General features: G+C 59.0%; 2 protein-coding genes across 3 annotated transcripts in view; both read left to right on the top strand.

Moving 5' to 3' along the window:
- The window catches only part of SEMA3F (semaphorin 3F), a 28504-nt gene extending 14386 nt beyond the window's left edge, over positions 1-14118 (top strand). Inside the window, exons 3-19 of one of the 2 annotated variants that reach the window (XM_080798124.1) lie at positions 3975-4135; positions 4241-4303; positions 4433-4552; positions 5194-5286; positions 6848-6941; positions 8320-8439; positions 8662-8801; positions 8950-9064; positions 9219-9288; positions 9450-9594; positions 10897-11119; positions 11691-11779; positions 11918-11959; positions 12138-12295; positions 12491-12558; positions 12874-13007; positions 13669-14118. In XM_080798124.1, the coding sequence (XP_080654250.1) occupies positions 3975-4135; positions 4241-4303; positions 4433-4552; positions 5194-5286; positions 6848-6941; positions 8320-8439; positions 8662-8801; positions 8950-9064; positions 9219-9288; positions 9450-9594; positions 10897-11119; positions 11691-11779; positions 11918-11959; positions 12138-12295; positions 12491-12558; positions 12874-13007; positions 13669-14079 (2246 nt within the window). In that variant the 3' untranslated portion in view covers positions 14080-14118. The remainder of the gene's footprint in view (positions 1-3974; positions 4136-4240; positions 4304-4432; positions 4553-5193; positions 5287-6847; positions 6942-8319; positions 8440-8661; positions 8802-8949; positions 9065-9218; positions 9289-9449; positions 9595-10896; positions 11120-11690; positions 11780-11917; positions 11960-12137; positions 12296-12490; positions 12559-12873; positions 13008-13668) is intronic. The other variant, XM_080798125.1, reaches the window with a different exon arrangement.
- Positions 14119-17475: 3357 nt separating this feature from the next.
- Positions 17476-20877, top strand: GNAT1 (G protein subunit alpha transducin 1; the record flags this gene model as incomplete). Its single annotated transcript, XM_080798147.1, has 8 exons — positions 17476-17581; positions 18809-18851; positions 18957-19098; positions 19199-19356; positions 19445-19573; positions 19803-19932; positions 20209-20362; positions 20487-20877. 8 exons carry the CDS (start codon positions 17476-17478, stop codon positions 20675-20677), a joined length of 1053 nt encoding a protein of 350 aa, XP_080654273.1. The 3' UTR covers positions 20678-20877.
- Between the last annotated feature and the right edge of the window lie 5395 nt (positions 20878-26272).

Below are 26272 nucleotides of genomic sequence, written 5' to 3'. Positions count from 1 at the left end.
GGCTCTTCCTTCCCGATGACGGGAAAAGCCTTCCCGGATGTTGCCCCACCCAATGTGTGCCCGGCCTGGGTGAGGGTATGGGGGTGGGGAGCCCTTCCCAGGAGGCATTACTACGCACACCATCCTCTTTCCCCAAGGTCAAAGCTTATCCAGACTTGAGTTTCAATATCCACAAAACTTTTGATTGTGCCCCAGCCCCCCTCCTTGGTACTGCCATGGAGATGGGGGTGGGGTGACACTCCTGCTGTCAGAACTGGGCCTGGGACACATGGAACGGAGTAGAGAACAGCCCTGAGGACGTGGCCAGGCCAGGCCCATGTCACCTCCCCCCGCCCCCCACAGATGCCCCCTAGGCCCAAGTCTATGCTCCTCAGCGGGGCTGGAGGCCAGGAGCATCTAGCCTTGCTGACGGTGCAGGTATCCGAGCAGGAAACCCAGGACTACTCGGCTACTTCCTGCCCTGACCCAGGCTTCTTGGAGGAATGAAGGCCTCTGGCTCCTTTGCCCTATGGCAGGGTGGGGAGGGGGTGGTGACAGGACACTAGTTTCACTCCTTGCCCTGTGACTGGAGGTGAGCACCCCTCTCCCCTGGGCTTCAGTCTTCCCTGTCTGGAGTTGGGGTACAGAGCTGTCATGGAGCCCCTTGTTTTAATTCTTTCCTACAGTCTGGCAGGAGTGAGAGGAGCACTTCAGCCATGGGTTACTAAGTTCAGAGCCCTACACTCAGTTCACTCTGGGACTCTGGAAGAGCCATCCTTCTCCACCTCAGTTTCCCTTTCTGTAAGCTGGGTTTGGATGGGTGATTCAGGATTTAGCTCTGCTCCTGTGAGTTGAGGGTGGAGTGGAGATAAGCTGGAGTTAGGGGAGGGCTGGGCTGAGTCAACAGGAAGCCCTTTCCTGCCCCATTACCCCCTCTGCTCTGTACCCCAGCACTAGGTAGTGGTATAGCGGGAATAGGACTGAGGGTGGATGTCCTCCAAGAGATGGTGACACCTGGGAGCCCACTTGCAGGGGACAGAACTGGGAATCTCATCCATTCTCCTCTCCCCACCAAGACAGAGACAGCCCATGAAGGAAGGTGAGGAGAGGTCCCAAGGCGTACTCTGCTGAGTTCAGAGCAGGACCCTCACCTGCACGGATCACATTGAACTTCAGTGCTCAGAGGGCTCAGAGATGGTCTACCTAGGAAAATGAGGACAGAGTTCCCTGACTGAAGTCATGAAGCCCTCACCAGAGCCAAAGACTCCTGACCCTTGGTCCTACGCCTTTCCGACCCCACACGGCCTCATGGGGACTCCCCCTCAAAGTTTCCACAGTGACCAAAGCATCATGTCCTGTGACAACAGAGCCATTGACGCCATATCCCATGTCCACTGGCAGGGGTCCCGGGGGTCCTGAGTCATGTGTCCTGTCAATGGAGGGGGAGTCATCTTTAGGCCCTCAGCCTCCCAGTAGGCAGTCCCCCTCACCAGGACTGGCTTTGTCTAGGCTGCCTCTCCTTCAGCCCCAAAGGCCACGGACCTGGCTGGGAATCTTACCCCCATGCTCTTGGGCCTGTTCCTTCCTTTCTCTGTGCCTTGATGTCCTCATCTGTAAATTGGATGTTGTGAGCTCAATGTTTTGCACATAATAGGTGCTTGATGAGTAAGTGGGATGCTCCCTCCATGACCACTTCTACCCAAGGGATAGGGAATAGGGAGTGCATGTTTAGGAGGTAGGATGTCTGATCAAGGCTAGTCTCCTGCTCCCATGTCCCTCTGCTAAGTGTCTCTCCCCTGCCTTTTCCACAAATGGGGAATGGAGCCTGGAGTGCTGGGGCTCTGAGCTCTGGGGGGACTTGGGCTTGGGGCTTGGGCACTGCTTCCCGCAGAAGGGGAGGGTCCAGATTACAGAGGCCCAAGACTGGGCAGGGATGGAGGGTAGGGATTCTGACTGCTTGTGTCCCTGGTGCTACGTGTTTGGAGATATCCCCTACCCCAGGTGCCTATGTCTGAAGGTACCCCCTTGAGCCTCTGCCTCCCTCCCCTCCATTGTCCCCCAAATGCCTCCTAACCCAGTAGGACGGGTAAGGGGACAACCCAAGGCCATGACCCCAGCTGGGGTATAAATAACCCCTGGCGGACTGTCCGAGCCTGGGGGGGCTCCGCTGGCAGCCCCATTTCCTCTCTGGCTGCTTCCTGGCCCTGGGGGTGGAGGGAGTGTTTACTTTCCTGTTGTCACTATGGCTGGGTGGCCAGGCGGGGGACTCCAAGTGGCCCAACAACAGGTGCAGGACAGGTGCCCAGGCTGCCCTGCCCAGGACTTCAGAGGCACCGCCGGACAGGCGGGCAAAGCCGTAGCCAGGCAGGGATCGGCCCTTTGATCCCTTGGCGTCCCTGCGTCCCAGCGGTTGGCCAAGGTCATCACCTGTATTCTCTCATTGCCACATGGGGCTGGGCAGGGCAAGGCCTTTGCTTGCCTCCCAGCCACTCAGATGTAGGCTCTGGGTCTGCTGTGGGAGTCTCCTGGCTCCCAGTGCCACCCCCCTCCCAATCTTAGCACAATCCTGGAGCTCCCATCTGAAGCTGCTCTCAGGCATAGCCCCTCCAGCTCTGCTCCAGGGTCCCGAGCACACAGTCAGGGTCAGGGTCAGCCAGGCCCCTCAGAGACAGCTGCCTGAGTCCAGGTCGACCTTGACTTGACTGATGGGATGGGGCCACCTGCTGGTCCTACCTTCTGGCAGCATCTAGGGCACATGATCCCAGCTGTTCTCCCCCTCCAGGCCTACCTCCTGACTGCCCCACCCGGGAAATGGGTTCCCAGCTACTGGGCGGGGAGATGGGAGCTGTATGGTGGCCTTCATGGGCACCTCATCTGATGCCACCTGGGTATGCACATGTGCAGATATGGGCCATGTGCATACATGCGTGTGCTCCTCCATGTGCTGTAATCCCCAGCCCTGTCCCCTCCCCCTGTGCTGGTGAATATTCATCACCTTCATTACAATCTTCCCTCTTCTGCTGAGCTGAAGACAGCTGGGGGTGGGGTGAGGAGGGGCTTGCCAAGTAGACCCCTTGGCTCTCCCCACTCCCAGAGCAAAGTTCCTAAGTTTTCTGGAGTCCTGTGTTTGTCATTAGCCTGTCACTGGCCAAGTTCTTTCCTGTCCTTCATCTCCAGGAAGGAGGACTTTCCCCTAGCAATCAGGAGGCAGAAGGGTCAGGGCCGCCAGACTCATGCAGAAGAGAAACTAAGGACTCCACTGGACCCTGCCCCCCCAGCCTTGGGACACTGTAGCACTAGGGGGAAACTTTCCTGGGAAAGACTGTTCCTGACTGGTTCAAAGTGGCCTGAGAATTCCACCTTTAGCACCCCAGTGGGATCTGGGGGGAAGCCCAAGTTCTATGGGACAGTATTGCTCCAAAGAGGGCTGTCCAGTGTCCTGGCTGACCAGCTTCAGATGAGGCAGGGACCATGCTATGTGTCAGCTTTGCCCTGACTGGTGAGCAGCTGGGGTGAGGACAAAGCATCCCGGCCCTGTGCCAGCGTCTGCAGGCTGTCCTGGAGGCACCTGCCCCCTGCCCTCCTGCTCATTAACCCTTTTAGGCCCCTGTGGGAAGCAGGCCCCACCCTGAGCGTGGGAGCATTAGCCCCCACCAGAGCAAAGACTCTTTGATGCCATCACGCGCCCTGGCCCGCACCCACTGCCCTTTCATTGGGACCCAGAGACTGGCTGGGGCTGCTGATGAATCAGGGCTTTAGCTTTGGGTGTGGTCCCTTCCCTAGCCTGCCCACCTGCCCCACTTTCTCCTCCCAGCATCTCAGGGACTAAAGAGGGAGCTAAGTAGGCCCCCGGGGCCGGGTCAGTGTTGGGGCTGGGGGAGGGTAGAAGCTGGGGGTTTAAGATGATGGTGTGGTAGAGGTCCTCCCTCTGTCAAAGATGGCATGTCTGGATGGTCTCCAAGGAGCCTAACTGCTGCCCTGCCCTCCACCCACAGAGCTTAAGGCCACAGGCACTGCCCACTTCTTCAACTTCCTGCTCAACACAACGGACTACCGGATCCTGCTCAAAGACGAGGACCATGACCGCATGTATGTGGGCAGCAAGGACTATGTGCTGTCCCTGGACCTGCATGACATCAACCGTGAGCCCCTCATTGTAAGGGCCAGCCCAGGTGTGGGGTTGGAGGGGTGCGGGGTGCGGGGCCCTGGGGCTGGAAGCCCTGTCCAGCAAGCCGCCCCCTCTGACCCCCATTTCTGGCAGATCCACTGGGCAGCCTCCCCACAGCGCATTGAGGAGTGTGTGCTCTCAGGCAAGGATGGCAATGTGAGTGCTTGGGTGGGGCGGTGGGAGTCTTGGAGGAGGGATGGAGGGGGCATGAGAGGCAGGGGACCTCGGGGAGGCAGCGGGGCGGGCAGGCATCTGGGCACCTCTTTGGCTTTCCCTCTGCCCCAGGGTGAGTGCGGGAACTTCGTCAGGCTCATCCAGCCCTGGAACCGAACACACCTGTACGTGTGTGGGACCGGTGCCTACAACCCCATGTGCACCTATGTCAACCGCGGCCGCCGAGCCCAGGTGAGCCGCACCCAGCCCGGCCCCATGCCGCCCCACCAGTAGCCACATGCCAGGGCTCTGATGGGAGGCTGAGCTTAAGCCTCAGGCCTGTCACTGCCCAGCCCTGGGACCTTGGGTGAGTGACTCCTTTCACTCCCTCACCTGAAGACGGGGCTAACAGCTGCCTTTCTCACAGGTCGATGTGAGGAGGCCTCAGTGAGCGGCCGCTCCCAGACCTCTTAGCACTGTGCCTGTGGACTGTGCCCCTGCCGCCAACCTAGAGGGCCTGGCGGGGGCCTCAGCATCAGGAGGCTGGACACCGGGGTCCCCTTCTGCCACAGGGCCTGGGAGGAGAGCTGCCCCTTCCCCAGCTCCGTCCTGCCCTGCCCGCTTCCGCCCTTTCTCATTTCCATGTGGGCATGTGTATGAGCTGGTGTGACCTTGTAGGACGTGTGTGAGAGTGAGTGGACTTAGGGACATGTGTGTGCGGACACGTGCCAATCTGTGTGTATGTGTGCACATGCAGGGGCGTATGTGTGCTCTGGGGGCCCCGGGCGCTCATGTGTGCTCCTGGCGTGTGCACTGTGAGAGGCTGGCAGCCCGAGCCCGCTCCCCCAGCCCCGGCCACCCCTGGCTCTAACCCCTGTTCCTCGTCTTCTCAGGCTACGCCCTGGACCCAGACGCAGGCGGTCAGAGGCCGAGGCAGCAGAGCCACGGATGGTGCCCTCCGCCCGACGCCCACAGCCCCACGCCAGGTGGGACTCAGCCCTCCAGGCCCCTGCCAGGCAGCACTGCCTCTGAGCTGAACTGCCCCCGGGCCTGACCTGCCAGCCAGGAGCCCCCACCCCACACGAGCCTTCCGAGGGTCTTCCTCGACTCTGGGCCCCCCAACCCACTCCTTCCCCACACCGTGCCCTCAGGTGCCGAAGGCATTCCCAGCTGGCTTTGTGTCAGCCTGTGAGTCCCTGTAGGCAGGAGATCATGAAGCCACCAGGTGCAAAGAGAGCCTCGGGCCTCAGAACACGTGTGTACACAGGCATGAGCCTACAGCAACATACACATGTCGGCACATGTACTCTCCCATGCACACCTTAGTCAGCATCCTGGGTCTGAACATGGCACGTGTCTGCGGCCTGACATATTACTCTCCCCTGTCCATGCCCCTGGCCTGCACAGGTCACAGGCAGACACAGGTGTCCTGCACACTCACGTGCTGGAAACTCTTGCTCCTCTGGGGCCGAAGAGGCGGAGCTGTCTGCCCCCTAGTCAGGACCTGGGACTGGGCCGGAGGGGGGCCAGAGGGGAGCCGGAGGGGGGCTTGGGGAACTGGGGCTGGGCAGGGGCGGGCAGGGGAGCCAGGGCTGCCGGTGAGTGAGAGCAAGTGGTCACTTGAGTGTGTGTGTCTGTGGCAGGGAGTGCAGAAATGTGGGACGGCTCAGACCGCATGTGTGCGCAGGGTGTGAGCGGCGGGTTCTGTGTGCTGATGGTGGTGTGCGCTGAGCTGTGTGTGCAGCCCCATGTGTGCAGAAAGTCACGTGTGCCGAGCGTAACTGGAAGTGGGCCTGTGTACACCTTCCCATCACCATCCTTGCCCCATGCTGCCACCTCCTCCCTGCCTCTGCGCCCCTTTCTTTCCCCTCCCTTCTCCCCATGAGCTCATTCCGGTCCCAACGCCTTATCAGCCTTTCTGCTGGCATCCTCAGGGCTGGGCTGGGAGGCACGGAGGGCTTTGTGAACGCCTTGTGGTCTGGGTTGAACCTCTCAACTCCTGACTCATTGGGGAGACATGGGGAACTGGGGGCTCTGCTGAGGGGCAGGGGAAAGGCCATGGCCCTTTCGTCTGTCCTGAGGACCCCAGGTAGGACATAAAGTCGGGGCACACAGTACCCTCAGGGCCCTTTGGCAACAAAGGTCAGGGCCGCAGGCCCTTGGGAGTACCTCCTGCCCTGGTCAGATTGGCAACCCCATCCTGGCCCAGGACAGGCGGCCACAGCTTAAAGAGTTGTGCCTCTGTGGCCCCAGGGGCCCTGACCAGAGTCTCCCTGAACCAGTTGGCATGGGGGGGCTTTAGCCCCTGATTCTCAGGTCTTATCTGATACCTGGGATCAGGAATCATCTCCCTTGGAATGTGCATCATGACCCTTCCCCAGGGAGAACTGGCTGCACAGTTAAAACCCAAGAATATCTGGGGAGTGAAGGGATATGGTTTCAGGGTGTCTCCAGGGGGCTTGCGCTTACCCTGGGGACATGATGACCCTTAACCTTCCTGGCTGCGGGACCAGCTTGGACAATGCTGAGCTCCCCTCTGCCCTGCAGGATTACATCTTCTACCTGGAGCCGGAGAGACTCGAGTCAGGGAAGGGCAAGTGTCCGTACGACCCCAAGCTGGACACAGCCTCAGCCCTCATCAGTGAGTGCCACTACCCCATCCTGGTTCTACAGCTGTAGTGGGTGGCCTCTGCCTCTGGAATAGGGAGTGTGGCACCAACACTTTCCCCACGGCAGACTGTGACCGTGCCACCCCTGAACCCTCCCATGGGGCCACACCCAGCAGGGGGCGGGGTAAGGACCAGAGCCTGGTGTGAGCTGCAGAGAAGAGACTAGTGGTGTGAAAGTCTCTCTAGCCCCTCCGATGGGGGTGCTAAGGGGGCCAGATCCTACCCTGAAACGGGCCGTGCAAAGGTCCTCCCCAGGCTGTCAGAGAGAAGATGAGCTTGGTCTGTACTGGGAGCCATAGAAGGCGGGGTGGTTCCATACATGTTAGTGTGTCTGGGAGGCCGGGAGAGTCCCACAGGGGAACACAGATGGAGTCCTGACCGCTCACCAACTAGGGGGTCAGAGTTTGTTTCTGGTCTGACCAGGTGTCTAGGAGAGTTAGGGAAAAGTTCTCTGAGGAGGGGTCCTATCTGGGGCCTCAGGAGCAGCTGCTGCCCCTACCCCCAAGTTGGGGGAGCCCACCATGACCCTGGGCCCTGTTCTCTGCCTGTTTGCTGGCTGCCAGACCCAGTCTGCCCCTCAGAGCAACTCCTGGGCACTGTGCCACCTCCAAGCCTGGGAAAGACCTCCGGGCAGGGGTTAGACATTATCTTTCCCCTCTTGTCTAGCCTGATGGTAGCTCCCCGACTAGGGGTCTGATGGGGGAAAGCAGGGCCTGCCCTGGGCATGTCTAAAAGGAAGACACGGAGTGATATGTTAGAGCCTGCGTAGTTGCTAAATTTTCTTTCTTTCTTTCTTTTTTTTTTTTTTTTTTAAGATTTTATTTATTTATTTGACAGAGACACAATGAGAGAGGGAGCATGAGCAGGGGGAGTGGGAGAGGGAGAAGCAGGCTTCCCGCCAAGCAAAGAGCTCCATGCAGGGCCTGATCCCAGGACTCTGGGATCATGACCTGAGCTGAAGGCAGACGCTTAACGACTGAGCCACCCAGGCGCCCCATTATTTCACTAAATTTTATTATTATCTTTGTTCTTGAGGTTATTGACATGTGTTGTATTTGTGGGGTAGAAAGACTATATGGCGGTGTGGGCGGCTCTCCCCAGCTCCACGTGCGGTGACCCCGGGTTAGTAGCGTGAAGGCAGCCACGGTGGGAGCATTTATACCACAGAAATCGGCTCCCTCTGCGAATCAGAGCCGATCAGTGCTAACCCCAGTCCCCAGAGGCCGTTCTCCAGCACTGACCAGCACCCCACTGGTGCGACGGTCATGCCCTGGAGAGTCTGAGAGGGGAGATAGGACCCTGCCCCCAGGTCACGGCGGCACCCTCATTGCCCCACCTGCCCGCCCACAGACGAGGAGCTCTATGCTGGTGTGTACATCGACTTCATGGGCACCGACGCTGCCATCTTCCGCACGCTGGGGAAGCAGACGGCCATGCGCACGGACCAGTACAACTCTCGGTGGCTGAATGGTGAGGGCGGCCTGTGAGACCCCAGGGCGCCGCATGTCTGCGACCCCGCAGGATCCTCAGGGGGCCTTCGTTGGGGGTCTGGCCCCGCGACAGGCTGCAGCAGGGGAGGTGGCACGTCGGAGCAAGAGTGGGGGGTGTGCCTGTACCTGGCCAGGGGTTCTGTTGGGGGAGAGAGGCCTTGTTGGAGGAGTGCCTGCCTAGCTGACCCCTGCCCGCCTGCAGACCCCTCCTTCATCCACGCTGAGCTCATCCCCGACAGCGCGGAGCGCAACGACGACAAGCTCTACTTTTTCTTCCGCGAGCGGTCGGCTGAAGCACCGCAGAGCCCAGCGGTGTATGCCCGCATCGGGCGCATCTGCCTGGTACGCACCAGCAGGCCCCCTCCCTCTCCACCCCCCCCCCCCCCCCCGCCCCGCGCTGCCATTCTCCACACCCGCTGCAGGCTCTAGCAGCCCTGATCAAGCAGGGTCTCCGTGGGAGAACTGATCTGATCCCGCCCCCTTCCCGCAGAACGACGACGGTGGCCACTGCTGCCTGGTGAATAAGTGGAGCACGTTCCTGAAGGCGCGGCTGGTGTGCTCCGTGCCCGGGGAGGATGGCATCGAGACTCACTTTGATGAGCTCCGTGAGTACCCAGCAGACTGGCCGGATCCTCTGGCTGCGCTGGGAGGGGTGGGGGCTGGATGAATGGGGTCAGGGCCCCTCTGGTGGGCCACCTGGGCGGGGCCCTGGGGCTCTTGGGGAGTGCACCTTCCCAGTGTCTTCTTCCTCTCCCCCAGAGGATGTGTTTGTGCAGCAGACCCAGGATGTGAGGAACCCCGTCATTTATGCTGTCTTTACCTCCTCGGGGTAAGGCCGGGGCTGGCGGCGGCAGGGCTTGGCTGCTCTGGGGGGCTATGGCTTGTGGAGGTCCCCAGCCTGGTGGAGGCCTAGGGGCTGGGGGCAGGCTGGGAAGGGGCACTGGGTGGAGGGTCTGCCCTGCCCATGGCAGCAGCCGGCCCTGCCCGCAGCTCCGTGTTCCGAGGCTCTGCCGTGTGCGTCTACTCCATGGCTGACATCCGCATGGTCTTCAACGGGCCCTTTGCCCACAAGGAGGGCCCCAACTACCAGTGGATGCCCTTCTCGGGAAAGATGCCTTACCCACGGCCCGGCACGGTGAGGGCCCCAATCATTCCACCTTTCCCTTTCCTTTCTGTTTATGAGGCCTGCTCTGGGTTAGCCCCTTTGCAGATGTGGGCCCCACCGTCACAGAGATCACAGCCAGGCAGGGGAGGTGGGCCATATACACACAAAAACCTACCATGTATCCATTTAAAAAAAAAAAAAGATTTTATTTATTTATTTGACAGAGATCACAAGTAGGCAGAGAGGCAGGCAGAGAGAGAGAGGGAAGCAGGCTCCCTGCTGAGCAGAGAGCCCGATGCGGGGCTCGATCCTAGGACCCAGGGATCATGACCTGAGCTGAAGGCAGAGGCTTTAACCCACTGAGCCACCCAGGCACTCCCCACCTTTTTTTTAAAAAGATTTCATTTATTTATTTGACAGAGAGAGACACAGCGAGAGAGGGAACACAATCAGGGGGAGTGGGAGAGGGAGAAGCAGGCTCCCCACTCCTAGCCCAATGTGGGGCTCGATCCCAGGACCTTGGGATCATAACCTGAGCCGAAGTCAGACGCTTAACAGTTGAGCCACTGAGGCACCCCCCACCATATATCCATTTAAATAAAGCTGACATTAAAAAACAAAACACGGGCACCAGGTCAGCTCAGTTGGTTGAGCACCCAACTCTTGATCTCGGAGTTATGAGTTTGAGCCCCACGTTGGGCACAGAGGGAACTTAAAAAAATAAATAAATAAACCAAAATGAAACGAATCATCATTTGCCCAGCACCAGTCTGTGAAGAACCCAGCCAGGATCCCGGAACAAAGATAGTGGCCGGGTATGGCCGCTTGGGAGCCAGGACAAAGCTGCAGGGCAAGGTGGCGTGGGGGAGCTGGCTAGTGGTGGCCAGGGAGAGGAGAGCTGGGCAGGGGTGAAGGACAGGCAAAGGAAAAGCAGCAGGTCAGGGCAGAGCACCCTCAGAGTGTTAAGGGAACTTGGGGCTATGGTCTCTCTTGAGCAGGCGCCAGTGGGTGTGGGCGGCAGACTGGAGGAAGGAGACAATAGGACGGGGGATGAGGACCTGGGAAGGGAGTGTTCAGCTCTGCCTAATGCCACCACAAGGTCATGGCACACGAGGCCAGGAAGGTGGCTGCAGAATTTGGCCATGTAGGACTTTGGGACCTCGGCTGGAGCAGGGCCTGCAGAGAGGTTGGGTGAGGGGGGGAAAGCCCAGATGGGGTTCCTGAGGAGTGGAGCAGGTGGATGTGTTGGGGACGAACAAAGGAGAGGCCTCTTCTGAAGCTGAGGGGGTCAGCAAGCCCCCGCTGGGCCTGACGCTCATCACGTGCCTGCAGTGCCCCGGAGGAACCTTCACGCCATCCATGAAGTCCACCAAGGACTACCCTGACGAAGTGATTAACTTCATGCGCAGCCACCCGCTCATGTACCAGGCGGTGTACCCTCTGCAGAGGCGGCCCCTGGTCGTCCGCACAGGCGCCCCCTACAGGCTCACCACCGTCGCTGTGGACCAGGTGGATGCAGCCGACGGGCGCTATGAGGTGCTTTTCCTGGGCACAGGTACCCACTGCTGCTCCCAGACCCTCCCACGCTGGGCCCGTTGGGCGGAGGGTGCTGATCCGTGGGGTGGGAGACCTACCCTGCTGGGGGTTGCTCCAGGCTCGCCAAGGTCAACTCTGTTACCGCCATCCTTTGGAGCCAGGATAGCTGAGACAAGGGGTGGGGACAGCAGGGAAACTGGGTACCTGGGGACCCGTGCAGGGTTAGGAAAAAGGGAACAGGTGGCCAACACCTGCAGGACACGTGGGTCCAAATACTGCCATACATGCTCTCATGCACACGTGTGCACGTGTGCCCACCACAACTCCAGCTCCTCCACACAGGAGGACCTCCAGCATCCTTTTCTCAGCAGTGCCCAAAGTGAGGGTCTGGGGTGAGAGGGGCCAACCCCAGCCGTGACCACCCGCTCTTATCCTGGGCCCCTTCATCCGGGGGAATTTCTTCAACCTTGGTACAGAGTTCCTGCTCCACTGCCCTTGGGGGGTTGGAACCTGGTGGGGGAAGGGGCTGAGGCTAGTACCCCTTCCCCAGCGTCCTCAGCCCCACTGAGGCCCTGCCCGGCCCGTTCCAGACCGCGGGACAGTGCAGAAGGTCATTGTGCTGCCCAAGGATGACCAGGAGATGGAGGAGCTCATGCTGGAGGAGGTAGAGGTCTTCAAGGTGGGTATGGGTATGACATCCAGCCCTGTTCTTCTCACCCTGGCCCTCCTTAGTACCAGCTCCTTACCTCAGACCTCCCTCTGGGTGGGGGCAGGGAAGGGGTCCCCCGTCCCCAAGGTAATCCCTGTCTTCTTCCAGGAGCCAGCACCTGTTAAGACCATGACCATCTCTTCCAAGAGAGTAAGTTTTGCTAAGGTGGGCTGGGAGTAGGGATGGAGCCTGTTCTTCCTTGGGGTCATGCCCTTGGCATAAGGATTGGGAAACTGAGGCATTGAACGGGAAGGCAAGGAGCCCAGCTGGCTCCTGATGGGGGCTGGCTGTGGGGAGGGAACTGATACGCCCCTTCCCCTGCCCTCAGCAACAACTATACGTGGCATCTGCCGTGGGTGTCACCCACCTGAGCCTGCACCGTTGCCAGGCCTATGGGGCTGCCTGTGCTGACTGCTGCCTCGCCCGGGACCCCTACTGTGCCTGGGACGGCCAGTCCTGCTCCCGCTACACAGCATCTTCCAAGAGGTGTGGACCCCTCAGGCCCTTGGAATTTGAGCCACCAGACCCAGGGTCCTGTCCTGGGGGTTTGCTGACCGATGTGATATTACCCTGGGAGTAATGGATGAGACTCTTCCCTCCTAGAGTCTTGGGGGTATAGGGACCTGGGGCAGGGGGCACAGCTTTCTTGAAAATACTTGATCAGGAGCTATCCTCATCTAGGCGGAGCCGCCGGCAGGATGTCCGGCATGGGAACCCCATCAGGCAGTGCCGCGGGTTTAACTCTAACGGTGAGTGTGCTGTGCCTCGCCCCTGGGCGCTCCTCGTAGCATGGGGCCCTGTGCAGCCCATGGAGCTGCTCCCAGCCCCCACTCCCCCCACCGCTGGAAGGACTCTCACATGACCCAGGGGGTAAGGGGGCTTGGGATTTGGCAGATGGGCTGTCCTTAGCCACCCACTCAAGGAAGGAGTGGATGCCCAATGGTCCAGCCCTGCCTTCTTCCAGCATGGGTGCCCGTGTGTGTGCCCCTCAGTCCCTGCCCCGTGCCGGCCTGCAGGCCACCCGAGGCGATGCTGCTTTCACGCTGTGCCCTCTTGCCCTACAGCCAACAAGAATACGGTGGAGTCCGTGCAGTATGGTGTGGCAGGGAGTGCGGCCTTCCTCGAGTGCCAGCCTCGCTCACCCCAGGCCACTGTTAAGTGGCTGTTTCAGCGAGACCCCAGTGACCGGCGCCGTGAGGTGATTTCCTCCATCCCTTAGTCCTCGCTGTGGGTGCGGGAGTCCCCGCATAGTAGAAAGGCCACGTAGGTGGAAAGTGCTCTAGGAGCCCATCTGGGGCAGCCCCATTCTAAGAAAGCTCTTCCAAGTTCCCCTCCCTGTGTGGAAGTCATTTCGGTGAATCGAGTTATATGGAAGCGCTAGGATTTCTGTATTTTATGGAAACCACTTATAAGCCTGCCTCTTTACATGAAAATCCCATTCGTGTGCTCCGCTGGAGGTGTATACCCCATGGCATGGAAACGTCAATGCACTCGAGCTCTAGGATGTGGGAATTCCGTGGAGGAGCCCTCGCTTTATGGAAATGCGTTCTAGGCACCCCTCCCTATGCAAAGATTCTATAAGGATACTTCAGCTGGGTATTCCCATTAAAAAGAAATGCTATGCTCGAGGATTCTCTCATTGTACAGAATCTCCTCCCCATCCTTCCTCCCGAAATGGAAAAGCGTACGGATGCCCTGTTCAGATGTATGTGGAAACTTACTGTGGGCTTTTCTTGCTACGTGGAAATTCCACACGGGGGCCCCTTCCACGGAATGGCCACAGAGGTGGTCTGCTCTGGGGGCCAGCTGGGCGGCAGGGCAGTCACACAGCCCTGAGCCCCGGCTCCCTGCTCCTGCAGATTCGCACTGAGGACCGCTTCCTGCGCACAGAGCAAGGCTTGCTGCTCCGCGCCCTGCAGCCCGGGGACCGTGGCCTCTACTCCTGCACGGCCACCGAGAACAACTTCAAGCATGTCATCACGCGGGTGCAGCTGCATGTCCTGGGCCGGGACGCCGTCCACGCTGCTCTCTTCCCACCGCCAGCAGCAAGCGCCCCACCACCCCTTGGCGCCGGCCTCCCCACACCCCCTTACCAGGAGCTGGCCCAGCTGCTGGCCCAGCCCGAAGTGGGCCTCATCCACCAGTACTGCCAGGGCTACTGGCGCCACGTGCCCCCAAGCCCCAGGGAGGCCCCAGGCGCACCCAGGCCTCCTGAACCCCAGGACCAGAAGAAGCCCCGGAACCGCCGCCATCACCCGCCGGACACATGAGGCCAGCTGCCTGAGCCCTGCAGTGGGCCAGCCTCGGCCTCGTCCCTTTTAATATAAAAGATATATATATATATAAATATATATATATAAAATATCTATATTCTATACACACCCTGCCCCTGCAAAGACAGTATTTATTGGTGGTTTGTACATAGCCTGCCTCAGCAGCAGCACGGTTCAAAACTGAGACCCATACTGGTCAGAGACGGCAGAGAACAGCGCCCACCCAGCCAGGCCCAGCCAGTCAGCAGGGCCAGGCCAGGACCACACAGTCCCCAGCCTCAGCTGGGAGTCTACCTTCTTGGCCGCCACCGCCGCCGGGATCTACAGGACGTGGGGAGGGAGCACGCCGCCCCTGGACAGGGCACGGGACTGCTCACCTTTGCCAGCATGTGCTCTCAAGCTGTGCCACCAGTGCAGACAGACGAGGCCGGAGGCGAGGCGAGGAGAGGACTGCTTCGGAGACTGGGAGTGGGGGTGGGGGGCTCAGAGGCACTCCGAGGAGGGAAGAAGGGGCCGTCACAGGAGGCCGGCCCCTGCCTGGGAGGGGACACTCAGTCAAGGCCAGCCCCTTCCCTGGTATTTATTCTCTATTTATTGGGGACAGGAGCAAAGCAGCCCTGCCTGGGTGGGGCACACTTCCAGCCCTCCCTGCCTGGCCACTCTACCTCCTCTTCGCTTTTTCTGGGCCACTGTGACTTGGGGGCTGGGAGAATAGCAGAGGGGCAGGTGCAGGCAGGGCTGAGGGGAGAGGGGGCAATGGTGGAGGCCTGGGGCCTTCAGGGGCTCCCCCAGGGCTCCTTTCTGCCCACCACTTCAGAGGATGGGTGTAAATAGCTCTGGGGGGCTTTGGGAGTAGGTGGGTAGGGGCTCCCAGTGGCCCTCGGCTGCCCAGGCCACAGCCACCCTTGGGTTCCATCTTGCTAATAAACACTGGCTCTGGGACTGGACTTTGGCTTTTCTCCTTGGCAGGGAAGGGAGGATGGGGGTTCAGCCTATATCCAGATTCTGTCCTTCCTGCCCCCCTTCACGTGGCCTGACCACTGTTCCCACACCTCTCTCGCAAGCTCGGCTTCCGTTTGCTCACTTGTAGGTTTGATCATTGGTTTCTCACCTGGCTTTGTAGTGGGCTTTGTGGCAGGCACTAAGGACTCAGTATCGGCAAAACAGACCTACAGCCCTCAAAGTCTGGCTGCTCCCCACCCTGAAAATTGACAAAATTCCCATCCTTCTTGCTTCCTTCCAGCCAGCTCTCAGCAGAGGGTTTGGCATGAGCAAGTGTCCACAGGTGGGGAAGGCCAGGGCAAGTGGGGTGCTGCTGGACAGGAGAAAGTGCGGCTGGGGCCCTGGTCCAAATTCAATGAGTCAAGGTCTGGCAGGGGAAGCTAAGAGCTGGGGAGGCCTGTGGGTCCAGCAGGGCTTATGACCATATCTGGTGGGCAAGGGGAGCCAGAGGGGGACTGGGAGACAGTGCATGGCCCCACTTTAAATAAACCCAATAGGCAGAAACCAGATTTGCCTTGGTGTAACAGACCTGGGCTCCCGCACTGCCCCAACTCCCTAGGGGCTGCAGACCCACCCCACCCCCACCCCAGGGGCCCATTTACTACGTGGGGAGTGGAGGATGGGTGGAACCCAGAAGCTGAAGGTGGTACAGATAATCTGTTTTTCCTGGACAGACCCGACCTGCTGACCCAATAGGGCAGATGGGAAGCCACCAGCCTCTGGTAGGAGCCAGTATCCATTTCCCACAGGCTTAAGGACCATCTCCACTGCTCAGGATCTGAGGCCTTGGCACCCCCTCGTGGTCTCTTGGGTCTGCAACAGAGCTTAGGACTACAAGGCAGCCAGGTTTCCAGGAAGAGTCCAGCCAGAAGGCTCAGGGTCTCTGGAGGGAGCCTTGAAAGCCCAGGGTTTGGGTCTTTCTATTGGAGGTTGGGAACTCTAGAGCCTGGGAACTTTAGGCTTAATCGAACAACTTCCACCCAGCAGTACTCCTCGTCCCGTCTGAACCTATATGCAGACCCTAGACCCCCTCAGCTGAGACAGGCCTGCCCTACAAATGCCCTTAGGCAGCTCTTAGAGCACCCACAGGGAACAGATCAGGAGGACAGGAAGTGCATCCCTTCTCCGTGTCCCTGGGAGCACCTGCTCATTTTCCCCACCTGACAACAGGCCTGCAAAATGTTCTCTGGAAGAGCATGGCCAGCTCTGCACGTCAGAGATTTTGTTGCACATAGACACACCTGTACACATAGGCACAGGCACGCACAAGTGTACCCACATGCAGGCATACACATGCGTAAGTGCACAAGCACACATGCACAGGCGAAAACCACAGGCTTGTGCACACTAACACACGTGCTACTTGTGTGCGTGCATTTTATATCCATACACAAATACCTGCGTGGACATGTTATTCCACATCGGCATGTGTGTGCATGAGGAAAAAGGAACACATGCACACGTGTGTCTGGTGTGCACAGGCACACATGTGCCCCCCGACACAGACACACCTGCACTTGTGTACATACAAGTGCAGACATGGACAAACGTGTTGTGTCACTGCTTTGGTTGATGCCAGCAAAGGACAGACACCCATGCACACATAGCAGACATGCATGCTCCCTCCCTTAAGTCTGTTGGAGTTGTGGAGGTATGTCGAGGCCCTGCCCAGGTCAGGTCCAGCCTTTGGTACGAGGCAAATGCAATATTCTCCCTTCCTTCTTGACTCTGCAGAGCATGGAAGCCCGGTCCAGAGTCACCCAGCCCTTCCCAACCACTTCCTTCTGTGTGGCCCTCTGAGATTCCCCTTCTTTGTCAGTAAAATGGGACTGATGATGTGGGCACCCATTCACCAGGGCCCGTGTGAGCTTACAAAATAGAGAGCAGTGCTGAGTCCAGTGCTGGGCCTGGCCCAGGTGCTCCATGCTTGCTTCTCCCTCTCTTCCCTGCTCCCAGCCCCGCCTCCCAGGCCCCACCCAGGGGTTCAGGGTCCTATTCTCCCCCTTCTAAGTCTGGACCCTGTGGAACCAGTCTCCCTGCTCTGGTGCAGGGGCTGGACTGTCTCCATGGTCTCTCCTAGAGGGTTGGGGCTCATAGAGAGGGGTGCAGAGTCAGCAGCTGAGGGATTGGGGCCACACCAGCCTGATTAGAAGGGCTGGGGGCTGAGCTGGCTTCATCTGTCCTTGTCTCTCATTGGCTCTTGGGAATCCCTGGCCCCCAAATCCCACTAAGCAGCCCCACCAGGCCTGCACAGGTCTGTGGAAAGCCAGTCGATTGCCAGTCCTGGGGTCAGAAGGGTGTTGGGAGACCTGAGCCTGGGGAGCCTGGCTCTGGGGATCCCCTCCATCTAGAAGAACCAGCCAACCACCCTGTTCTCCTGCTGCTGGGACCATGGGGGCGGGGGCTAGCGCTGAGGAGAAGCACTCAAGGGAGCTGGAAAAGAAGCTCAAAGAAGATGCTGAGAAGGATGCTCGAACTGTGAAACTGCTGCTTCTGGGTATGGGTGTGGGTCCAGGTGCGGGCGCTGCCACCAGGTTGGAGGCGGGGGTGGGGGGCAGGCAGGTAGCTCTTCTGTGAAATGGGTGACTTGGGAAGCAAAATGACCCTAAGACAGGTCAGGGAACTGAGTGGGAGCCCTGGCCCTGGTGGGCAATACTCTGACTCCCCAAGGCGGGGTATCCCATGGAACCCCTCTCCAGGGGGGCCTGATTAAGGCACCCTCCCCTCTGGAGAAGCCCTGCTGGGCAGGGGTCAGAAACGAGGGGCTTCCTTGGGAGCCCTACAATAGGGCTGCTTCCTTGGAGGAAAAGGTAACAGTCCTCCTGGGAGTGGGCATCCTTTAGGACCATCCAGATCCACAGACAATGGCCCTTAGATTCCAGAGCTTTGTTGTGGGCAGACCTAAAGAGGGTGTCCCTCTTTAGAGCTACTAAGGCCCCGGGGAGAATAGATAAAGCCAAGCACTCGGTCCCATGAGAGGTGAGGAGAGGTGGGACTGAGGCAGTGCCTCCAGGTCACTACCTTCCACAAGGGGAAGAAGGAGCTGCTTTGAGAGGCAGTGCAGGTCCCACCCCAGGCTCTCCAGGACCCAGTCAGGCATCTGGATGTGGGCAGAGAGACCAAGCCAGAGCACCCCAGGGAGACAGAGGCTAAGCCAGAAATCCCATTAACTGTACCCAAAGCCCTGGTGAGAGCAGGCTCAGAAGGGCTGTCAGCTCTGTCTTCTCCCCCACTCAAAGGCTCTAATTCCCTCTGAGCCTCTGGGAGACACTCCCCTCCCTACAACCCCTGAAAAGCAGGGGTTGACCCGGCTCAAGTAATCCTCTGCATGCAGTACCAGAACCTTCCACGGTGTGGCGCTCCAGGTTCTCCTTATTTTGGTTTCAGAACAACCAAGAATGGAAATACCAGGGGTCTTGGAGGCTCCCCAACACAGCTGAGGTCGTTGATTGTCCTTGTCAGCCCCCTCGTCACTCTTGGCATTTACAAATGTTTCCTCCAAGGTGTCGGGGCCTTGCTTTGGGATGGGGGTGGGGGAAACAGGTGGAACTGGGGTTTGGACTGATACCTGCCTTGGGTCTGCCGGTCCCCATCTTCTGAGCCCGATTGCGGGGGGGGGGCGCTGGGGCATTGGGGGGTTGGGGGGGCAGAGGGTGTAGAGGGTGGGGGTAGGGTTGTAGGGAGGTGTGGCAAGCGCGGCTCTGAGGCGGAGCTTCCCTTCCAGGCGCGGGTGAGTCCGGGAAGAGCACCATTGTCAAGCAGATGAAGTGAGTGCCCTGCCCTTTCTGAGGTCCCTGAGGGTGGGCGCACAAACGGGGCCTGTCCTTCCCCACTAGTCCACTTGGCCTTGACCCGGCTCACCCTGGCCACAGGATCATCCACCAGGATGGGTACTCGTTAGAAGAGTGCCTCGAGTTCATCGCCATCATCTACGGCAACACGCTGCAGTCCATCCTCGCCATCGTGCGTGCCATGACCACACTCAACATCCAGTATGGAGACTCTGCCCGCCAGGTGTGCAGGGAGACTGGCTGAGCGGGGCCTCTGGGGACTCGAGGCACGAGACTGGGCTCAAGTCCACGGTCACCACCAACAACTCCCACCCTGCCCTCAGGACGACGCCCGGAAGCTGATGCACATGGCGGACACCATCGAAGAGGGCACGATGCCCAAGGAGATGTCGGACATCATCCAGCGGCTGTGGAAGGACTCGGGTATCCAGGCCTGCTTCGAACGCGCCTCTGAATACCAGCTCAACGACTCCGCGGGCTAGTGAGAGCGCAGGCGGGGCGCGGGGGTGCGGGCGGGGTCCTACCATGCCCCTCCACCGCACCCACCCACACCCCGCGGTCTCCCGCAGCTACCTCTCAGACCTGGAGCGCCTGGTCACCCCGGGCTACGTGCCCACTGAGCAGGACGTGCTGCGCTCCCGTGTCAAGACCACAGGCATCATTGAGACGCAGTTCTCCTTCAAGGACCTCCACTTCCGGTACAACCCCGCGCCCTAGCCGGGGCCCTCCCTCAGGGGCTGTGGTTGCAAGTGCAGCACCCCCAGGCCCTATTAGAGGCCCTGTCCCAAAGACACCCTGCCCCTCCTAAGACATCCCACAGGCCAGTCCCATCCGAGTGCCCCCTAACCAGCATTAGGAGGCAAGGGGATGCCTGTGGGCGCGTCCATGGCGTTCCAAGCGCGGGTTCAGGCCCCAAATGCTCCCCAGGATGTTCGACGTGGGCGGGCAGCGCTCGGAGCGCAAGAAGTGGATCCACTGCTTTGAGGGTGTGACCTGCATCATCTTCATCGCGGCGCTGAGCGCCTACGACATGGTGCTAGTGGAGGACGACGAAGTGGTGGGTGCCAAGCAGGGCCTGAGTGTTTCCAGGGAAAGCCGGAGACAGTACCGTGGGAGCGGGGAGCGTCTGAGAGCGGACACTCGTTCCAGAACAGTCGGAACGAGGACACAAGACAGCCAGCAGCCACGCTGAGGGGGGCCGTGGGGGAGGCTGACTTGGAGCTGCCTGTCAGCAGGATGGCCCCGGGTGCCCCGGAGCCTGTGGGCCCCGGCCCCAGGGGGATGGTTGCCCGTGACCCCCCACCCGGTGCCCGACAGCTTCTGTCCTCCTCAGAACCGCATGCACGAGAGCCTGCACCTGTTCAACAGCATCTGCAACCACCGCTACTTCGCCACCACGTCCATTGTGCTCTTCCTCAACAAGAAGGACGTTTTCTCCGAGAAGATCAAAAAGGCGCATCTCAGCATCTGCTTCCCGGATTACGACGGTGAGAACCCCCTCCCCGCGGCCTGGCCGCCAGGCGGCGCCCCAACCCCGTCATCCGGGCCTGCGCTTCTTCCGCCGCGGGACGAAGTGGGGACACCGAGGGAGAGCACCCCTTTCCCTGACAGGGCCCAACACATACGAGGACGCCGGCAACTACATCAAGGTGCAGTTCCTCGAGCTCAACATGCGCCGCGACGTGAAGGAGATCTATTCCCATATGACTTGCGCTACTGACACGCAGAACGTCAAGTTTGTCTTCGACGCGGTCACAGACATCATCATCAAAGAAAACCTCAAAGACTGCGGCCTCTTTTGAGGTAGGCTCCTCGCGGGCTGGGATGCTCCCCTGTCTTGCCCCGTGGTCTCAATACCTCAAACTCCATCCCCAGCTCTCCACCCCACCTCGCTGCTGCAGACCTCACCCTAGGTCATCAGGTCCTGCCCCAGCTCTCCAGACCCATCCCACGCGGCTGGTGGCTGGTGCCAACCCCCAATTCCCAGGCCCCACCTTGGCCCCTCAGGCTCCATGCCACTGCCCCACGGCCACCCTGCCCTCCAGGGACACAAGGCCCACTCACCTAATCCCTTCTGACCCTGCCCCATCCCTCTGGTGTCCTTGCTTACAAGCCCACCCCAACAGTGCCTCTCAGCCTATGGCCAATTATTTTGGAGCTCAGGGATGTGTTGACTTGCTTCCTTTTCTCTCTTCACAGGTGCCTGAACTCATGTGTGTCCCTGACACCCTGTAGCCCTAGCCACCTTGTAGCCCTAGCCCACAGGAGCCTATCAGCCCCCCGAATTCCTGGACCCCAGCCTGTGGTCCCACCAGCCACACACCCAAAACCCTGAGCCCCACTAGCCTTGAGGCCCTGACCCTCCCCCGTGTCTCCCAGAGCCCAGTGCCCCCAGCCCAATGCTGCCCTTCACGGCCTGGCGGCACTGGCCTCCAGGACCCACCCCAGCCAGCCCCAGCTAGGAACAGGCAGGACTTGGGACAGCTAGAGCTCACAGTGACTCAGCAGTGCCCAACCAATCTCGGGCAGGTCTCTCTCCCCAGGGGGCCCATGACTCACCTGGTGGGTCTGGGTTCAGCAAACAGCCCTCCCTCCCAGTTTCATGAAGAGCAAGGGGGCAGGCAGAGATCCCTCCTCCAAGCAGGCCTACTGCTTACCATCAGCCCGTTCCAGCCTTACTACCTCCATGTGACAAGTCGGGCACCTGTCTACCCAGTGGCCAGTGACTGTCCCTCTCAGTAGCTTCAGGGGTCCAAAGTCCAAGCCACTCGGGCCTGTGCGGCTCCCACATGAATGAATTAGTGAGTGGGGGGCACACCTGGGAGCCCCTGGGTGTCAGGAAGAGATTTAAGCTAGACCCTTCCCCACACAGCTGGCTCCGAGTAACCCCCTGTCTCCCTCCCCCACAGGCTCTGCCCCCTCCGTCCTTGGACACCAGATCCATGTCCTACCTCACCCCCACCCACCCACAGCGCTTCAGGCCAGCCAGCCAAGGGAATGGTCTGTTAAGGGAGGGTACTGTTGACACCCGCTATGGCCAATGGTCAAACTGTCCTGAGGGGTGGCTGGGGGCAGAGTCCAGCTCCATCGATCAGCTCCAGGCAGAGGATTTGGGACTTGACTGAGGCCCAGGTTGGGCCCAGAGGGGTCTACCTCCGGTGGGGTCACAAACAAACCCAGGTAATCCTCCCATCCCTGCCAGCAACTTCTCTCACCCTTTCCTTTCAGGGCCCATTCCCTGGCAGGAAAAGCTGAGGGCCATGTCCAAATTTTGTCAGGGACAGAGGCCCATGTCCCTGTACCCCTGCTCCCAGTTCCTCATCAAGCCCCAAGTCCTTGCTGGGGCCTATGAGCCAGGACTTATGCTAAGTCGAGGACAGGGGCTTCCATCTCTCAAGGCCAGAGGACAGTCCACACTCCCCTCAGGTAGATGCAGACTCAGCAATAAACCTTCGCATCAGGCCCCAGCTGTCCTTTCTTGTGGGGAAGGGAAAAGCGTTCATTGTCACGAGTCATGGGCATTTATTAAGTGCCCAGTGTTGGGCTGGACATCAATGGGAAGATGAAAACTTCCAGGGAGAAGAACCTGGCCTGGCATGGCAGGAGCGCTCCTGGGGGCATGGGACCAACCGGGGCCTCTCGAGAGAGGGCTTTAAGGGGAAAGGAGCCATGGGAAACGTTCACAGGGATAATCTTGGATCAAGACAGAGTTCTGAGGTAGAAGCTTATTATGTCAGGGAGAGTAGGGGGTAAAAGGCCCAGAAACGTGGGCTTGTGGGCCATAGCTCAATAGGGCAAGAGCAGGCAAAGGGGACATGGGGTGGGGAGACAATGGGCGGGTGCCAAGTGCCAGCCTGAGGGCCTGGGCTTCCTCCAGAAGCTAATGGGTCTTGGAGGCCCTTAAAGCTAGGACCTAATAGTAGGGCTGGGAAGAGGGTGAAGCAAAAGAGGCACTCACCTGGGGTGCAAAATGTAAGGTGGTGCCAAAAAGTTCAGTAATCAAGATAAAGAATTTATTAACGCAGTACTTTTTAAATTCAAAATTACTGCAGGGGAGTCTGGCTGGCTCAGTCTGTAGAACATGTGACTCTTGATCTCAGGGTTGTGAGTTCAAGTCCCATGACCTACTCAGAAAAAAAGAAAGAAACAAACAGATCACTGCAAAAAACCCATGATGAACAAAATATCAAAATTTTTAATAAAGACAAGATCCAAGAGAACTCTGCTGAGTTATATATTGGAGCCCAAAGCCGAAGGAAAATGTCCATTCCTATATATGTTTTTATGTATTTTTAACAGTAAATTTTTTAATAGAATATTAAATTAGTTGAAAAAAGATTTGAAAGTAGATATATTCAAACTCAACATTATTTTAAGCTTAGCTATTTTGTCTATATCTGGAACAATTTATAATCTTTTCCTGGCTTTAATGGAAATAAAATGATCAATAATACTTTACAACTCTTGTTTCTGGAAAAAAATAATCATTAAAATTTTTCATGAAAAAAATTTTTATTTTCATGAAAACAGGTATGTAGGGGCACATATTTTCCCCCCCAGGGGCCAGTGTGAAAGTGTATAAGGGCAGAGAGCAGCAGGGCTGGGGAATCCATGCTATGTCCTAGCAGAAGGAGGAGGGCAGAGCTGTGAACCGGAAGTGAGATAGAGAGAGGGGGAGTGAGGGTGCCCAGGCCTGAGCACAGTGTGGTGGTAGAGGGACCCTGGATGGGTTAGGGAACTCAGCCATGCTGGTGCTGCTCGGAGGCCAGAGAGGAGGATGGGGCTTGGGCCCGAGGGGAGGCTGGGGTTCGGACCCTCACCAGGTGGTCTTGGGCCTGGCTGAGCTAGGCTGCTCATCTCCACTAAGGACCCTCTGACAGAGCAGTTTACTAGAGTGAGAGGAGTAAGTTCAGGATTTAGTGGGGAGAGGCAAGGCGGAAGACAAGAGGCTTTTTTTTTTTTAAAAGATTTTTAAAATTTATTTATTTGACAGACAGAGATCACAGAGAGAGAGGAGGAAGCGGGCTCCCTGCTGAGCAGAGAGCCTGATGCAGGGCTCGATCCCAGAACCCTGGGATCATGACCTGAGCTGAAGGCAGAGGCTTAACCCACTGAGCCACCCAGGCGCCCCAAAGACAAGAGGCTTTGAGGAGCTGGGAGTGGTAGGCTTGGAAGGGAGGAGGCTGCAAGGACAGGTGGGTTAATGGGGTCTTCCACACAGTCATCTTGTCTTGGAAGAAAAGTAATGAGCTCCCCAGCCTTCCTGAGTCTGGGCAGAGAGAAGCCCATACACCAGACAGGGGCTGGACCCCACCCTCCAGGGAGTCCCCTCCACAGACAGTTCTGACCCCAGGGTCGGGGATTCAGGACTGGGATTCCAGGATCCCATGGGCTGGGGCTTGCCCTGCCTATGGCCACAAATATGATGGGGTCTGGGGGCGGGGCGGGGTGGGGGGGTGGGGCCGAGTCCCCCAGCTCGGAGCCTCCCCGGCTCCACTCAGGCCCCACTCATGTGTAATTACACCCTAAGGAGCAGAGTCAATGGGTGTTCAATGCCTGAGTCACCCTTGAGGGCAGGGGATCAGAGCCGGACCGAGGCAGCACAGGGGCCGCACCCTAGTCTTGTAGGTAAGGGTCATTTACTGTGAGCACCCCCACTCACCAGCATCCCTGCCTGACCTGCAACCTCAAGGTGCCCTCGAGGGCCCTCCTGGCCTTCAGCTCTGGCTCTGGCGGGACTAACCTGGCCCGGCCACAGACCAGAGATTAGACAAGCCTGGTAGACGGTTAATGCCGCTGACGTCAGGGCCTGGTCGGGTGGCCACTAGGGGCTCTGGCCCTCCCCACAGGCAGTAGCATAATCCACGTGACTTGGGCTCATTAAGCCGCTTCAGTGGCCAGAGAAGCTGGGGGCCAGATCTCGGGAGAGGGAGGGCATGCCAGAACTGTGGGAGCGGGCCTCAGCCAAGAGGTCATCAGCTCTGAGGACCCAGGCTGGGGGAGGGCTAGGTGGGACTGTCTGCCTATGGGTCCCTCACGGGGTTCCACACCCTGTATTATACCAACTAAACCCTTACTTGTCCCTGAAGAGGAGCCTCCCAGACACCAACTTGGGCAGAGTATAGTCAGGAGCTCTGGGTGTGGGTCCTCAACACTGGGGCGTGGAGGTGAGAACCCTCCTCTCCTATGAGGCCTTAAAACCCCCCACATGACTCCAAGCCACGTGTCCTGCCCCCGTGCACAGTCTTCCACCTACTGGTGCAAATTGCACGCTCATACTCACGTTTTCCTGTAGTCGGGCTGTTTCCTCGATCCGAATGCCCTTTCTCTTCCCCACCCTGGCATGTGCCTTTCTTCCCCTTGGCAGAGCCAAGCCCACAGGTTGCTTCTCCATCAGGCTTTTCCTGATTCGCACCCTCCAACCTGGCAGGAACTTTCCTGTCTAGACAACCCAGAGGGAGCTCTTGGAGACACAGGCTGCGTGGTGGGATAGCAAGAGGGGCCACGTGAGGTACAGGAAGAGCTGGCCAGGCTGTTCAGAGGCCACCTCTCTGGGGTGTGGAAGGACAAGTGAGAGCCTGATGAGGAGGTGGGACGGGGTGGGGAACTAGGAGGCCAGAGGGTCAGGGAGGGGAAGAGACTGGCATGTTCTGAGAACAACAGGAACACGTGCGGCCAGCCAGGTGGGGCGGGGGAGGCCAACTGGGACAAGAAGCCAGTTGGGAGGGTGTCCAGGAGGCCAGCTGAGTGTGAGGCAGGGCCCTGCAGAGTATCTGAGAAGTCAGTGGGCGCAGATGCTGGGCTCTGGGGACGACTGGGTTGGAGGCAAAGATGGGGCCTCACTGTCGGGGAAGGGTCGTGGGGCACCATGTGGATGATGTGCCAGGGGAGGTGAGAGGAAGCCACCTAGATGGAGGCTGACAGGACATGACTAAAGAGGGAGGAGGAGAGCAGAGGGCTGCCAGGACCCTAGAAGGAGAGTCTGAGCGATCCTGGGACCCTAAGTTCTGTTTCATGTGTCTGGCCGTGTCTTGGGCCCATGTCTTAGTTTTTGGAGATGGGGGACTAGGGGGTGGGGGTTGGGCTGAGGGCTGAGATGAAGCACCCTCCCGGCCCTCCACTCCTGGTGGCTGCCTCCACCACTGTGTTACATCAATGACATTCCCTCTGGTCCCTGGGAGAAGGCGTCCGGCAGCTCTGAGTCCCATCCTGGCTGCCAGCTGTCCTGCCACCACAGGCTGGGCTGGGAGATTCGGCAGGTGGCGGGGGAAAGGCCTCGGGGCTGTGTTTGCCCTGGCTGGGGCCCAGACCTAGCATCAACAAACAGCAGCCCCTCCCCCTCCTGGCCACAACTGGTCTGGCCCAGGGACCCCCCACATCATGCTGCCTCAGGCCAC

Source organism: Martes martes, assembly GCF_963455335.1.
Source record: "Martes martes genome assembly, chromosome: 1".
Taxonomy (NCBI): domain Eukaryota; kingdom Metazoa; phylum Chordata; class Mammalia; order Carnivora; family Mustelidae; genus Martes; species Martes martes.
Note: the sequence above shows the minus strand (reverse complement) of the source record. Positions and strands in the feature narration are given on the sequence as shown.